The 14,221-nt window shown below is 38.0% G+C and overlaps 2 protein-coding genes across 2 annotated transcripts; both read left to right on the forward strand.

The window, feature by feature from the left end:
* The first annotated feature begins 902 nt into the window (after positions 1-902).
* kctd13 (potassium channel tetramerization domain containing 13) lies at positions 903-5,552 on the forward strand. Its single transcript, XM_083977290.1, has 7 exons — positions 903-1,345; positions 1,741-2,007; positions 2,490-2,659; positions 3,155-3,244; positions 3,462-3,514; positions 3,664-3,859; positions 4,091-5,552. The coding sequence occupies exons 2-7, from the start codon at positions 1,764-1,766 to the stop codon at positions 4,331-4,333; spliced, it is 996 nt and encodes a 331-aa protein (XP_083833416.1). The 5' UTR covers positions 903-1,345; positions 1,741-1,763; the 3' UTR covers positions 4,334-5,552.
* A 693-nt stretch (positions 5,553-6,245) lies between these two features.
* LOC310990353 (uncharacterized protein) lies at positions 6,246-13,609 on the forward strand. Its single transcript, XM_083977699.1, has 14 exons — positions 6,246-6,344; positions 7,139-7,259; positions 7,362-7,509; positions 8,164-8,757; positions 8,854-9,005; positions 9,425-9,572; positions 9,831-9,929; positions 10,342-10,506; positions 10,947-10,970; positions 11,514-11,677; positions 11,782-11,886; positions 11,970-12,110; positions 12,422-12,472; positions 12,606-13,609. The coding sequence occupies exons 1-14, from the start codon at positions 6,277-6,279 to the stop codon at positions 12,831-12,833; spliced, it is 2,208 nt and encodes a 735-aa protein (XP_083833825.1). The 5' UTR covers positions 6,246-6,276; the 3' UTR covers positions 12,834-13,609.
* Positions 13,610-14,221: the final 612 nt, after the last annotated feature.

Genomic DNA, 14,221 nt, shown 5'->3' on the forward strand with positions numbered 1-14,221 from the left:
TGAACATAAATAATTATCATTGACGTGAAATAAACTTCATGTAAATTATTATATTATATCGTGATTTGTGACCAATTGAAGATAATGAATGTGATCATATCATTATTTTTTTTTATTGTTTTGATAGTTCCACCTGTGTGGTTGTGATTGGTCAAACTTGATCTTTTTTACGCTGAAAGTGGGCTATAACCCTTTACAACAGCGGTCTCCCTTAACACTAGAAAGAACCTGAATGTGTATTGTGGGTAGAGTGACATAAGAAACCCCTTTACTGTTGTTTTTCACAATAATCACATCCTTTATGAAATTTACTATGTTCACATTGTGTTGCGGTTCCTCACTTGGACCACTAGAGAGCATCACTCTAAATTCAGATTCAGATTGTAAACATCAAGACACTTCCTGAATCACAAAAATAAATATATACTTATATTTATATATATATACAATATACATTTGTATATATATATACAATATATATATATATATATATATATATATATATATATATATATATATATATATATATATATATATATATATATATATATATATATATATATATATATATATATATTTTTTTTTTTTTTTTTTTTTTTTTTTTTTTTTGTACAACTTATTTTATTTGAGGTGCAAATATCACATTCATTAAGAAAATGGATCGTCTCCAAACTAAGATTCACACACTTTTTGCATGAACTGATGGACAGGGAAACCAAAAGACATTAAAACAAACTCTACTTTGGTCTATTTTTTTTTTTTTTTTTTTTTGTAGAATTTTTATTGATTATTCTGCAATTTAAAAAAAAAAAAAAAAGCCCTCTGTAGGGTGTGTATTGATGACACTCCGACGACAGGGGGCGTAATCCTCATGTCATGAGCTGAGTAGCTGACTGTAGAAGAAGAAAGCAGCGGAAGCAGCTACCCCAGTTTCGTTTCCGATTGACCCATTTAGCTTCTCACATTAGCATCAGTTAATAGTCGTTCAATCCAACAATGGACTCGACCTTCCTTCATTTAGCACCTTGTATTATTTGACGGGTAGTTTTCCGATCCTCCGCCCGAGAAGCGATACAAAACAGAGTAGCGTTGTCAGCCTGAAGCGTTTAGCCCCCCTCCCCAAAAAAAACAGGGCTAGCTGTTGTTGTTAGCCACTTTGATTTAGCTGCGATTAAAATGAGCTGTCAAATGTCGGCTGCGTAGTAAAGTAGTTTGTGTGCTTCGGGCTTATCGCATTGGCCGGTGGGTTATTAAGGACTACGGGGTTATTATCGCTTACACATCGAGCTATTTTAGTTTAGCCTTGCTACGTTCAGCCGTGCAGCTGCCTTGGATGCTCAGTGTGGTGAGTACACTTTGACATAAGCTAACTTCATATACCTGAATTAATGTATTTAGCCTGTTATCACAACAGCTTGACTTCAGTCAGTCGACGAGGCAGTGAACACGTAAACTGCCTATGTAGGTTTATATGTTGTGGGCTTTACTCTGAAAGAAATGCTTCCTGTATTTCACTGTGTTGAAGTATATGGAAAGATGCTTGGCACTGAACTGACGCACTTTACACATAAGGACAATAAAAACCTGCCTCAGAGGGTATAGGGTCTTTTAGATGTAGTTCACCCGAACAGCTGTCATTTAAGAGACATTTTAAAATACACAGCGATAAATGAACAAACCAATTTCCAGTGCAAAAACCCTGTGCTACAAACAAGCCACACTGTTGTTCTGCTTTTACAGTCGGGGAGTGACTCTTCAGCTCCATGTCTGCTGAGGCTTCAGCTGGCAGTCATGCTGCTGCTGCCGACTCTGCCCAGTGTGCTGTCTCCCAGGCCGTCTGCCTCAGCACGGATGAGCACAGGGGTCGGGGTCTGCTGGGGAGCAAGTATGTCAAGCTAAACGTGGGCGGCTCGCTGCATTATACCACTGTCCAGACATTAAGCAAGGAAGACAGCCTGCTGCGGAGCATCTGCAATGGAGGAACTGAGGCTACCATAGACTCTGAAGGTGGGTGGATGTGAGCACTAACCTTTTCACCGGATCCTTACAGGTTCTGTGTGCCGTGACACTGATTGTTAAGTATGGTTTCATAGAAATGATGAATTATTAAATGTAATCTACGGTAAGAAAAATTGCAGTTTTAGTTTTACATCAGTGTCACTTATTTGTGGATCTTAACTATCAGTTTTAATGTCTACTAAGTTCTGTCCTGCAGTTGTTTGGTTAACATCTGGAGTTAAAGTATATTCAAATACACTTCACACTGTTCTTAAATGACTATACTTCCTTTTTTAAGTGTCATAAAAAAGAAAATGTTGTCTCTGAAAGGAACTTAGTATTGATAACTTCATCATTAAGTGAGGGTCCTCGATTTGTCTGTGAACTGTCTCTATCATTCATACTGGGGACCATCGGTCTACCACAACAAGTAACAAAGATTACTGCAGTACACCAGCCACTGAAAAAAAAACCCTTTCCTGCTGTCACAGGCTGGGTCGTGTTGGATCGGAGTGGTCGACATTTTGGGCTTGTTTTAAACTTCCTGCGAGATGGCTCGGTGCCTCTTCCAGAGGATCACAGAGAGCTGGATGAGGTACTGAAAGAGGCCCAGTACTATCGCGTCCAGGGACTCGTCCAGCACTGCCTGAGTGCCATGCAGGTAAATGGAGATGTAAAACACAGGGCTACTTACAGTACATAGAAGTAGTAGAATAAAACGATTTTATGATTTTTACCCTCCTTTTGTCCCCTCCACACCAAACTCAACAGTTACCGGTACTTCACCTGCTTCCTCTCTTCTTTCAATGCATTCATTTGTACTGTTTAAATTACATGTAATATCAGATGCTCTTCATTGTATTCGTTTGAAACTAATCACCATCTCTTTCTTTTATATTTATCATTGTTTGTATAAAAGGATGCCAAACACGTTAAACTAGTTGTTGTTTTGATCTTGGTCATTTAACTTCACAAACACAAAGAGCTTTGCATCTCACCATCTCAAACAAGATTTGTAATCGCATCACTTTGAACCCAGGTATTTTATGATGGGCGTTTAACATTATTGAATAGACAAAATTAGTTACTCATCATTTTTGTCTAGTTAATTGATCAGTTCAATTAAGTTCAGTGTCCTTTCTTTGTTTACCCTCAGAAACAAAAGGATGTTTTTGAAACTGTGTGCCGCATCCCCATGATCACCTCCGCCAAAGAAGAGCAGAAGATGATTGCTACTTGTAGAAAGGTAAAGAGCATTTCATCAAAATCCAATTGGCACTAACATAAGTCTACCTGGTCGCAGTCGTCTATTGTCTAGTCCTGTGTAGCAAATGTCTGACTGTACAGAATTGAAAGAAATAAGATTTAAAACTGGGAGCTGGGAGCCTGTTGTGTAAGACAGTTGTTTACTTGTGAACTACAGATGAATTACCCTGATTTATTCCTGACTCTTGTCTCCACAGCCGGTAGTAAAATTGCAGAACAACAGAGGAAACAACAAATACTCTTATACCAGGTATGTGTGTGTCCTATGCAGCGTGAAAAACAATATAAGTAACGCTGCAACAACAACCTCTCAGTGTTTCACATGTTCCATCGATGTGGATTTTTTTTTAGTGCAAATTGTTTATTAATCTTTCCCTCTCTGTCTCCGCCTGTGACCAGCAACTCTGATGATAACTTGCTGAAGAACATCGAACTGTTTGACAAACTTGTTCTACGATTTAATGGCCGGGTGCTGTTTGTCAAAGACGTGCTTGGGGATGAGATCTGCTGTTGGTCTTTCTATGGTGAAGGACGCAAGATCGCCGAAGTATGCTGCACCTCCATTGTCTATGCTACAGAGAAGAAGCAGACCAAAGTAAGCATCATATAATGGATACAGGAATTTGATTTGATCGTTCAGGAAATGTGTGGATTTTCTTTCAGGCATTGAGTTTCGCAGCCAGTTCGTGTAACTTGGCACAAAGTCACACAAGCAAATGACTAACCTGGCTCTGCCCACAGTTAACTAAATCCACACACAGTTCAATATACCTGTCAAAAGCTATTTATGACCCAAGTTGACCATTGTCCATTGTTTTTTTTTTAGGTTGAGTTTCCCGAGGCCCGAATTTTTGAAGAAACCCTCAATATTCTCATCTATGAGAATGGCCGAGGATCTGGTCCAGGAGGCTTACACCTTTTAGACTCTAGAGGCTCAGGTTCATCACTGGGCCAGTCGGAGGAAGAGGGGGCTGTGGGAGGGGAAAGACGAGTAAGACGTATCCACGTAAGAAGGCATATAATGCATGACGAAAGAGGGCACGGTCAGCAAACTGTGTACAAGGACTAATAATGTGAAACCATAGGGCATAGAAGAGTTACTTGATGTATGTTTATTTTTTTTGTTGAATGTTAGCAGAGTGAAAGAGATGTCCTTGATCATAGCAATAGCTTAGTAGTTCTTTTACTGATTGTCTTTAGGCGGCACTGCAGAAATACAGGGGTTGGCGACGAGGTGAGAGTCGTTTGGAGGTGAAAAATGCTTCTGTTTACAAGAAAAAGACTGTGTACATTATTTAAATAGGAAATATGTCAAATAACCTGGGAAATGTAACTGGCAAAAATATTTCTGAGGAACTCGAGGAACCTCCTGCAAGTTACTGAATGGGCCTCAACCCATGTCCCACCCCAACGGTGGCTAATTTATACCTAGAGGAGACAACCTACTGTTTATGTAGGTGCTCGTGATGTGCACTGGCAGCCGCCTCTGTGTTTGACTTGTAGGAAACACTGTGTGAGTCACTTCATTCAAGTTGTTAAACATCGGCTGCCTCTTGAGGAGTTGGCGTGAGATGTTGCCCCGGCAGTGACGAACGGAGGATGGCGAAGTCTAGTTTAGAGGTGTTAACACTGGAATTAAACCGAGTAGCCATTCTTAGCCAGGTTGTCCATGAATGAGATTGTTGAGCAGCTCAATTTTCTTTATTTAAATTTTTACTGCTGTTGCTTCAAGATGTTTTTTATTAATTAATTTATGAACTTAATTTATTGTTTGGTATTTAACTTTTGTATTGTATGCAATCTTTGTGTTAACTAGTGCTCAAGTGAGTTTTAATTTTGGGAACGATACGATGCACTCTTATAGCACACATCAGATTGTGAATTTACTCCTGTACATTACTAAATTGAGAACTTACATTTCAGTTCCAAGTTTCAAAAGGAACAGAGACCATTTGTTCAATATTGTATTTTATTCTGAGCCATTATTTTTCACTTCTGCTTTATGTCTTACACCAAACCACTTAAATTTGTTTAAGGGCATCAAAGGGTTCAATAGGCCATACAGTGATGATTAAATTAATTGATATTGGGTTGAATTTTTATTTTCCTCAGGGAGAGGTATGATGTGTTTTCTTTCTAATAGTCACCAGTGTTTTATGTGAACTTAATCACTCTCGATACTGAAGAAAACATTGAGAGCAATATGTATCTCAGACCCTTTATAAAATCACCTTGGATTACCTTGAAATATGCACTAATAACTTCCGTCCAATAGTGGTCATGGGAATGTTCTGAATAAATTACTTATAAAATCCAGCTTTAGCTTCCTGTTCTTTTTATTCCATTCTTTTCTAAAGTTCAATGAATAAATGGACTTAAAAACATGGTCCAGAAAATAAATCATGGTTATCAACCGGATATTTACTACAGTGCTCGTGTGATAATCCTTACCATTTTATTAATTCCAACTCATGATTATAGGAATGTAATATTCACAAATGCTCTAAGTGTTATGAATTATGAGGAATGAAACCAAAGTCAAGATTTTAAATATTTATCGGTGCATGTGTTCCTGTGTTTTGTTCTTTAAAAAGAAAAGAACTCAACCAGAACAAATCTCCCTTAAAAACTTTCAAATGAACAATAATAGTTCTTTTTTTTAACAATCAAATGATACAGTTCTTGTTTTTATTTTATTTTAGAGAAACTAGAGTGCCTCTCTAGTCTATACCATAGTCTGTAAAAAAAAAAAAAAAAAAAAAAGGTCTATACAGTAAAGCCATGAAGGCAAGTGAACTATAGTTCATTTTTTAGGTAACGCTACATTTATGGAAAAAATATTTTATTATATATTTTTCATTTATTTTATGTGGTAAAATCATAGACTGTAAAGGGTAAAATATTCAAAAAATAAAAGTTGTCCGAGGGTGGGCGTGGCGCTGCTCAGACGCCACTTCCGGGTTCGTCTCTACCCGCCAGAAAGAAACAGAAGTAGCGGCAACGCCAGAGAAGATGGTGTCAGAGAAAGAGACTATCCGTAGGTTTGTTCGAGGTCAACTCCGCGATAAACCAGACCTCAGGTACAGGACATTTAGGACACGCTAGGTTTAAATGGTGTTTTAACCGTGTGTTTGTTTGTTTGTGTGTGTTTGTTGTGTGTGTGTGTGTGTGTGTGTGTTGTGTGAACTGTCGCTAACTGGTCTACAAACAGGACTAAAGCCTCTTTTTTTTTTATTAAACCCACTGGTGTAGTATATCACTAGCAACACACTCAGAGGTCATTCAACAACTTAAACTTTGTTGTATGCCGTTGTAACTGTAATATACGCGAATTAGTTAAAACAGTCACACGTGTGCAACAGTTTAACAGTGCACAGTCTATGGTTGAGTTGTGTGTTTGGTTGTTTTTAATCACGTGGTCAAAGCTTCAGCTCCACAAAGTCAGGGAAGCCTTGTTCAGGTAGAAGTGACAGCTGCCATGTGGCATCTAATAGTTGTTAACAATACCCGTGTGGGTGTTTTGGCAATGAGACAAAAGATACAGGAAGTGGGGGGAAAAAACTACAGGTAAATGAAAACAAGTTGTGCTGACAGTGCATCTGGTAACATGCACACCTCAAGCCAGTTGTATTTGGAGGTAGTTTAGTTTAGTTTTGAAGGACAATACACAAAATATTCCTGTATTTAAACTTTGATACCTCATAATACACAGACAACAATAGTGATGTTTAAAACACAAATGTACTATCTTTATTAGTCTTCATCTGTTTATGCTTCTGTCATTCAGTATGATGTATTCACATGTTTCTTCATCATTAATCATGCCTGTTCCTGTGAATAACCTTATTAAAATATTTCTAATGTCTTATTCCAGCACACTGACATTAGGGATTTTAAAAAAGCGATATTTAGCTCAAGTCGGCTCTGAATCACTGAGTCCACAGGCCAAAAATTACATGAAACAGCTGGTTGAAGAGGAACTGTTGAAAATGCAGGTATCTGAATTCTTCTCATATAGCTAAGTGTGTAAAATATTTGTGTGTAAAATATTTGCAATGGTAATTTTTATCGTCATTCACTTTTTTCCTCCCTGCTAGGAAAGTGATGAAAGTGAAGATGAGGTGGTGATCAACAGGCCCCAAAAAAGGAAGAGAGAAAAGGAAAATGACGAGGTGATAAATGAGAGAGAAGAGGAAGAGGAATCCAGGGCAAAGAAATCCCGTCATGTGTCAAGTTCATCATCAGGTTTGTAATATTTTATTTTCTGGAAATGCCTCTAGATGCCTGTAATTTTAATGATGAGGATTATGAACAGTGGGGCTGCTGGGGCATATGCATTACTCTAAGCAGCATGTTGTACCATCTCATACTTTTCAATGTAAAGCTGCAAGCTTGTTACAAATTATTGCTGTTGATTGTGTGCTTGCTGAGCTGATGTGACTTGCCAAAAAGCTTCAGTTTTGGATCAAAGCGCTCCAGTTTCGTCTCGTCGACAAAGCTTCGGGGAGAATGTCCTTTGGTCCTTCACTTTTGTCAGTTTCTAGTTATTTCAGTGACAATTGTGGGTTTTTCTTTCTGAAGAAGGGAACCAACAATTTTGTCCACGTTTGTACAGAGATGCAAAGGTGAAGCATACAAAGAAAAGAACACGGTACTACTGTGAAACATGGATCAGGCTCGATTCTGTTCTGGGGCTGCTTTGCTGCACCTGGTACAGGGTGTCTTGAATCTATGAAGGGTACAATGAAATCTCAGGAAATCTCACGTTCTGTCTTGTACCTCTGTTACTCTAGCCATGTTTGGATTATTTATAGTCAGGATTATTGGTTTCATCAGCAGGTTCTGTTGAGTTTTATTAACCACAAAATGTCTTGTTTTGTCTTGTGCTTTTAATGACAGAATCTGAGGATAAAGAGAGCTGCAAATCAGAAAGTGAGGGGAATGAGTGTGAAGACCAACTGAAATCTGAGGATGCAGACCCAGAGGTGAAAAAATCACAGCCCAAGACAAATGGAAAACAGAAACAGCTGCTGGATAGTGAAGACTCAACAGATGAAGAGATGAAGGAGCCAGAGGAAAAAGGGGAAGACAGTGAATCTAGTGATAGTCCAAAACAAACAGCGAAAAAGAAAGCGACAACTACAAAGAAAAAAAACAGCAGTATAAGCCCAGAAAGGAAGAAAAAGCCGAATGATGAGAGGAACAAAACTGATGCAGAGAACAAGTCTGAAAAGAGCGATGAGACCAGCAGTAATGAGTCCTCAGATGAAGAAATGAAGGAGCCAGAGGAAAAAGGGGAAGAGAGTGAATCTAGTGATAGTCCAAAACAAACAGTGAAAAAGAAAGCGACAACTACAAAGAAAAAAAACAGCAGTATAAGCCCAGAAAGGAAGACAAAGCCGAATGATGAGAGGAACAAAACTGATGCAGAGAACAAGTCTGAAAGGAGCCATGAGACCAGCAGTAATGAGTCCTCAGATGATAATGAAAAAGGTGGGGGAAAAAAGTTTATACTTGCATGTCCCCGTTTATTCATTTATTGTGTCACACTTTTTTGACTCAGTGTCACTCTTTGTTTGTGTTGTGCAGAAGAAAAAGTCTCAGTGGAGAAGGAAAATGAAGACCCAGACTCAGATTCGTCTTCAGTCTCCTCTCAGGAGGATGACAAGGACAATAAGACAGAAGATAATCAAGATAAAAAAAAGAAAACTACGACAAAAGAGCGCCCCAGGGCTAAAAAGGTGAGTCCACAAGTGATGTGATGTTATAAATCATAGTCAGAAGAATCTGGGTTTGTTGTGTTTTTAGAAAGTCCTCTGCATTTAAAGATGATAAATTGATTTTGATTGCTACTTTAACCCTAACCCTATTTTGAAGTGATGGGTGATGTTTATGATGCTTCACGTTGCTTGGATTTTTTTTTTTCTTTCTCATTTTTACTGTGACTCAAGTGATCTAAAATGAAGTAAACTAAATCGTTCAATTTACATATCTTTTATAGATAATGAAGTTGTATCTTAAAACATCATAAGTTGCTAAGAAGATAAAACCAACTCTTGTAAATGTATCACTAAAACATATATGCATATGCTGGGTCAATGCAGAGTAAAGGTGTAGAATAAAGTTGCATTTTTCTTCACAATCTCTCTCTCCCCTGCAGGAGGAAAACAAAGCGGTGTTGAGACTCAAACGCTACATTGCTGCGTGTGGCGTGAGGAAGAATTACAAGAAACTCCTTCAAGATTGTAAAACTATTGGCTCGATGGTGGCTGTCCTGAAGAAGGAGCTTGAAAGTCTTGGTGTTGATGGTCAGTGGGAATACATTTAACTTTCAACAGATCACACTTTATGGCCATATTGCTCATTTTTTGAAATTCATCTTCATAGTTTCCTTTCTAAATAGGTTTCAATTTAATTGAATTAGGTTACCTATCTCTAGTTTTTTAAACTGCCTTGTCATTTGTATCTATTTTGTAAACTATAAAACTGTTTTAATTTTCTTTACAGTGGACACAATTTGATTAACTCTGGGAATTAATAATGTGTGTGTTTGTGTTTTAACACAGGTGATCCAAATCTTCAAAAATGCAAAAAACTCAAACAAAAAAGAGAACAGGCTAAGGAAATAGCTGAGCTCGATGTCGGCAACATTATTGCAACACAAGGTAACTTTCGCTCTTTGGTCACTACAGCCTTTTACTCAGACTAAGGTGCTCTCCATAAAGCTGCAAGCTGGATCAATGCAGACCAACCAATCAATCCCTACCGCCAGACAAATAGGACACACCTATTACCTGTAGACACACCTGTCATCCATCCAGCTCCGTGCTGTTAAACCACTGACACTGCAGCTACACTGCACAGGGTTGGAGGGGTGAGTCGAATAAAGATAAATGAAATCATGTACATTTACTCCAAAGGGAAACTTTTTTGCCTGTGGCTGTGGTTAATGACCAGTTTGTTTGAAAATGTGCATAGTGCACCTCTACTGATACTGAAGTTGCTGGTGTTCATTGTCATCAGTTTATTACACATGCAAAATATGAAAATATCAACTAATGATGCCTGCTCTCTCAGGTCGTTCTACACGCGGACAGTTACAGAAGAAGCAACAGAGCCGTCAGTTTCAGCGTACCCTCAACTCTGGCTCGGACAGCGATCAGGAAAACAATGCACACCAAGGGAGAAGAAAAATGTCAGAGTGGACCAACCTGAAGGGGGTCATCAGTGACGATGCAGACAGTGATTGACAGGGACTGGTCCTCTTGAACTCTGGACATGGGCATTTCTCTTTCTCTGTACAGGCTGGATTTTGGTCTTAACAATTCATTTTGATACCAAGGCTGTTGATTCTTAAAGTTCTGACTTTGTTACAATAGAGGAATAATGGTTGATGATTTTCCTGCTGTTTGAATGACCGTTTTTTGTAATATATTGTTCATCATAATATAGTTAAGTGGCAGAACATTATTTTTCTGAACTTGTGTTTTCTATTTCAAATAAAATAAAATGATGCTTATGTGGAACAACTGTTTAATTTTATGAACAAAAACATGAAGACTTTTGAGGCTTAGGAGCAGTTAAAAGTCAATAGTGATAAAAACGTCACAACTTCCGGAACTGATAGAAAGTCAGCTCTCGGATACACGGAACATTTGGCAGACGGACTGGTCCAACAAGGTAATGTGTCCGCTTCAATTCTGCAGGTCAATGAGAGGTTTTATCGTTAATTACCGCAGTATATGAACCGTTATTACGTTATTGTGTACAACAGATCGCTGTTGTCACCAAAAACACTTTTATGAATGAATAAGTCCGTGCTTGATTTCGATTAGACAACGTAGCTGGATACAAACAAGACCTGAATACGTGATGCAGAACCATTAACCAGGCTCACTGCTGCACAGAACACGCCTGTCTTAGTATTTAATTATACGTAATTAAAAAAATCTTTAGGGTTAATACAAGATCGTTACAAATCAATAATGCATACAGTCGAGTTAATATCTCTGTCTCTCCTGTCAACCAAAACCGGTCATTACAGTCTTATACTGGTAGATGCTGTACTGGTGTGTAGGCTACTTAAGCTGTAGATAGAAAGATATTTGGTATTTTTATGGAGCACTGTTATTTCAAATTATCACTATATGTTGATTGCAGTACCTCCATTTTAAGAATGTATAATATATTTATTGCCATTTTTAGTATTTTCTATAAAATAACATTTACTTTCTATACACTGAATGCAGAAATGGACAATGACACACTAGACGAGGCCTTTGCAGAGCTGAAGACCAAGCCCATTGGAGCATGGGGTGTTGCTCAGATAGCCGCTGGCACTGGGCTTGCTGTGTATGCTATGTGGGTGGGAATCCTTCAACCAGGTTTCCGAAAAGTGCCTTTAAGGCTTCAAGTATGGTCTACATCTTCTTAACACTTACTGGTGGAACTCTGCTTGTTCCAAATAGTTTTGGGAAACATAAAAAAAAAATCTTTAAAAATGTCTTCTCCAATTAGGTCCCCTACATGCCAGCCAGCAAAGCTCAGGTAAATAATGTCATGACATTGCTGAGAGGTCGAAAGGGAGGTCTTGTGGATTTGGGATCCGGTGACGGCCGCATTGTAAGCATGAGCAAGATATTTGGGATTTGTTGTCTTGCACTTTGACAGTGAGTTTTGACTGTGGTCATTCTTTAACCCCTAAGGTCCTGGAAGCCCATCAACAGGGTTTCACTCCTGCTGTTGGTTATGAGCTCAACCCTTGGCTTGTTCGCCTCTCCTACTTTCATGCATGGAGAGCAGGCCATCATGAAAAAGTGTCGTACCGACGGGAAGATCTCTGGAAGGTTTGTCAGTCATCAATTGTGCCTTATTGCATTCCTAACATGCCTAACTCTTTGTTGTTGTTGTTTTTCTGGTTTAATTCTTTATTTTTATGATGTATGACAAGTGGTGTTAGATACTTAAGCGTGTTTGTCTTCCCTTCAGCAGGAGCATTAGTTCCCATTCATTTAATATGGGTTAGGGAGGCCCAAATATTTACAGTTAATTTCAAGAAAGCTGCATGAAACATAATTATAAAAACATGATATTTGAAGTTGATTTACAAAATACATATATTGGACACTTCACATCCTGCATTGTAATCTCTTCTCAGGTCAATCTGACAGAATGCAAGAATGTCACAGTGTTTCTGGCTCCTAGCGTGGTGAGTAACAGTGGGGGGGCAAAAAGCAGAAACCATGAGGTAGTAATGTGTCTCAGTGTAGCATAGAGTCAAGCAAAAATGCTGCAGTTAGGAAATCTGGATGTGAGCTCACTGAAGATATTTGTGCTCCTAGCTTTCCTTATTACAGGATAAATTGCAGGCTGAGCTCCCTGATGATGCCGTAGTTGTGGCTGGACGTTTTCCCTTCACTGACTGGAAACCCTGCAGAATTGAGGGCCAGGGTGTGGACAGAGCCTGGGCATACAACATGCAAGCACAGAGACTGAACAACTCAAAGAAAAATGACGAGGTCACAGTCATGGATAACAACCTTGACAATGGACTAACCAAAGAGAAATGATCCATCCACACCTGTGATCATTTGCCCTCTGAGAAAGGCAGCATATAAGTATTATATATCATTAATTTATAAAACTGCTCATCAGATATCACCTCTCTGGATAAGGACATTGTTAAATACATTTTACTTAAACTTACTGTTTGAATACATAATTAAAGACTCTATACTTGTTAATTACTTTCACAAGAGGATGAAGGGTACTGTTGAATGATAGACTGCAGTTTATTTTCACTATTTTAATCAAATTAAAAAAACAAAAAAAACAGCTCCAATCACATGAACAGAATGTAATATGAAGCTCATGGGGTCCATTGTAATATTAGGAAGCAGCACATTCCTTTAATGGAATTACATAGTTACCTCTGCATATTATATGCATGAATTTGTTTGCTTCTGATCTAAATGATTTTCCAAATAGCTGTTTGTTTTTAACCATAGCCTTTTAATTATTTATCCTCAATGTCTAGTTTTTATCTTTCTGTAAAAGTAACTGCTCAAATCTATGTATGGGTTATAAATTGCTCTTTAGCTTTCACCATGTGCTGGACAATTAATTTGTCACTGTAAATTGGGTAACTTATTGTGGGTGAACTTTCTTTTATCATTCACAAATTCATCATTTTGCCCAGATACATTGTATAAATAAGGCAATTTATTGTGTGTTTCAGATTGAGGTGGAAAGAAATAGACTTAATTGATTGATGTAATGTTGTATGCAATGAGCTGCAGATGATACACCAGTTTTGAGGTAAAGTACTGTACATGTGCTTCCAAGGCATCATATATTTTATTTGAAAAGGAAATGCTTTCATGCTGCCCCCTGTTTATTCTTTTGCCTTTTTTCCGTGAATGTCAAGTTATTACATTGTAAGCCAACCATGTGAATAAATGAATGAATTTATTTATTTCGAACATAAAAAAATAAAATTTTAAAACAAAAAATAGAATACAAACAAGTAAATGTTTTGTTTTTGTTGTTTTTTGGACTGCATCTTTTTTCTTTTATAACTTTATTTTTAAATCAATTTCAACACGATGATACACATTAACTTTTTTTGTTTTTGTTTGGTGTGTTCAAAAAGTGCTGTAATTTGAAAGTATAACCGGAGACGGTGGTTTTCTTGTCGCAGCCCACTTGACACACAAACTGACTGGGTTGGTTCATTTCTGCAGCAAAAGAGGAAGTTGCGATTTGCTCACCCTGTAACCAACAAGCTATAGCTCTAATCTTGAGCCGCCCTGAGCATTGAAAAAAAGGGAGAATAACAGGAACAAGCGCGCATAGTATTATATTTTTTAGTGTTGTCACGAATTTGTCAGATGTATGTTTTAGCTGTGCACATCCAGTCGTTTTAAAATTTCCAAGCGGTAGATGGTAGTTGTCGTGA

The sequence above is a fragment of the Trachurus trachurus genome (genome assembly GCF_905171665.1).
Source record: "Trachurus trachurus genome assembly, chromosome: 8".
Classification (NCBI taxonomy): domain Eukaryota; kingdom Metazoa; phylum Chordata; class Actinopteri; order Carangiformes; family Carangidae; genus Trachurus; species Trachurus trachurus.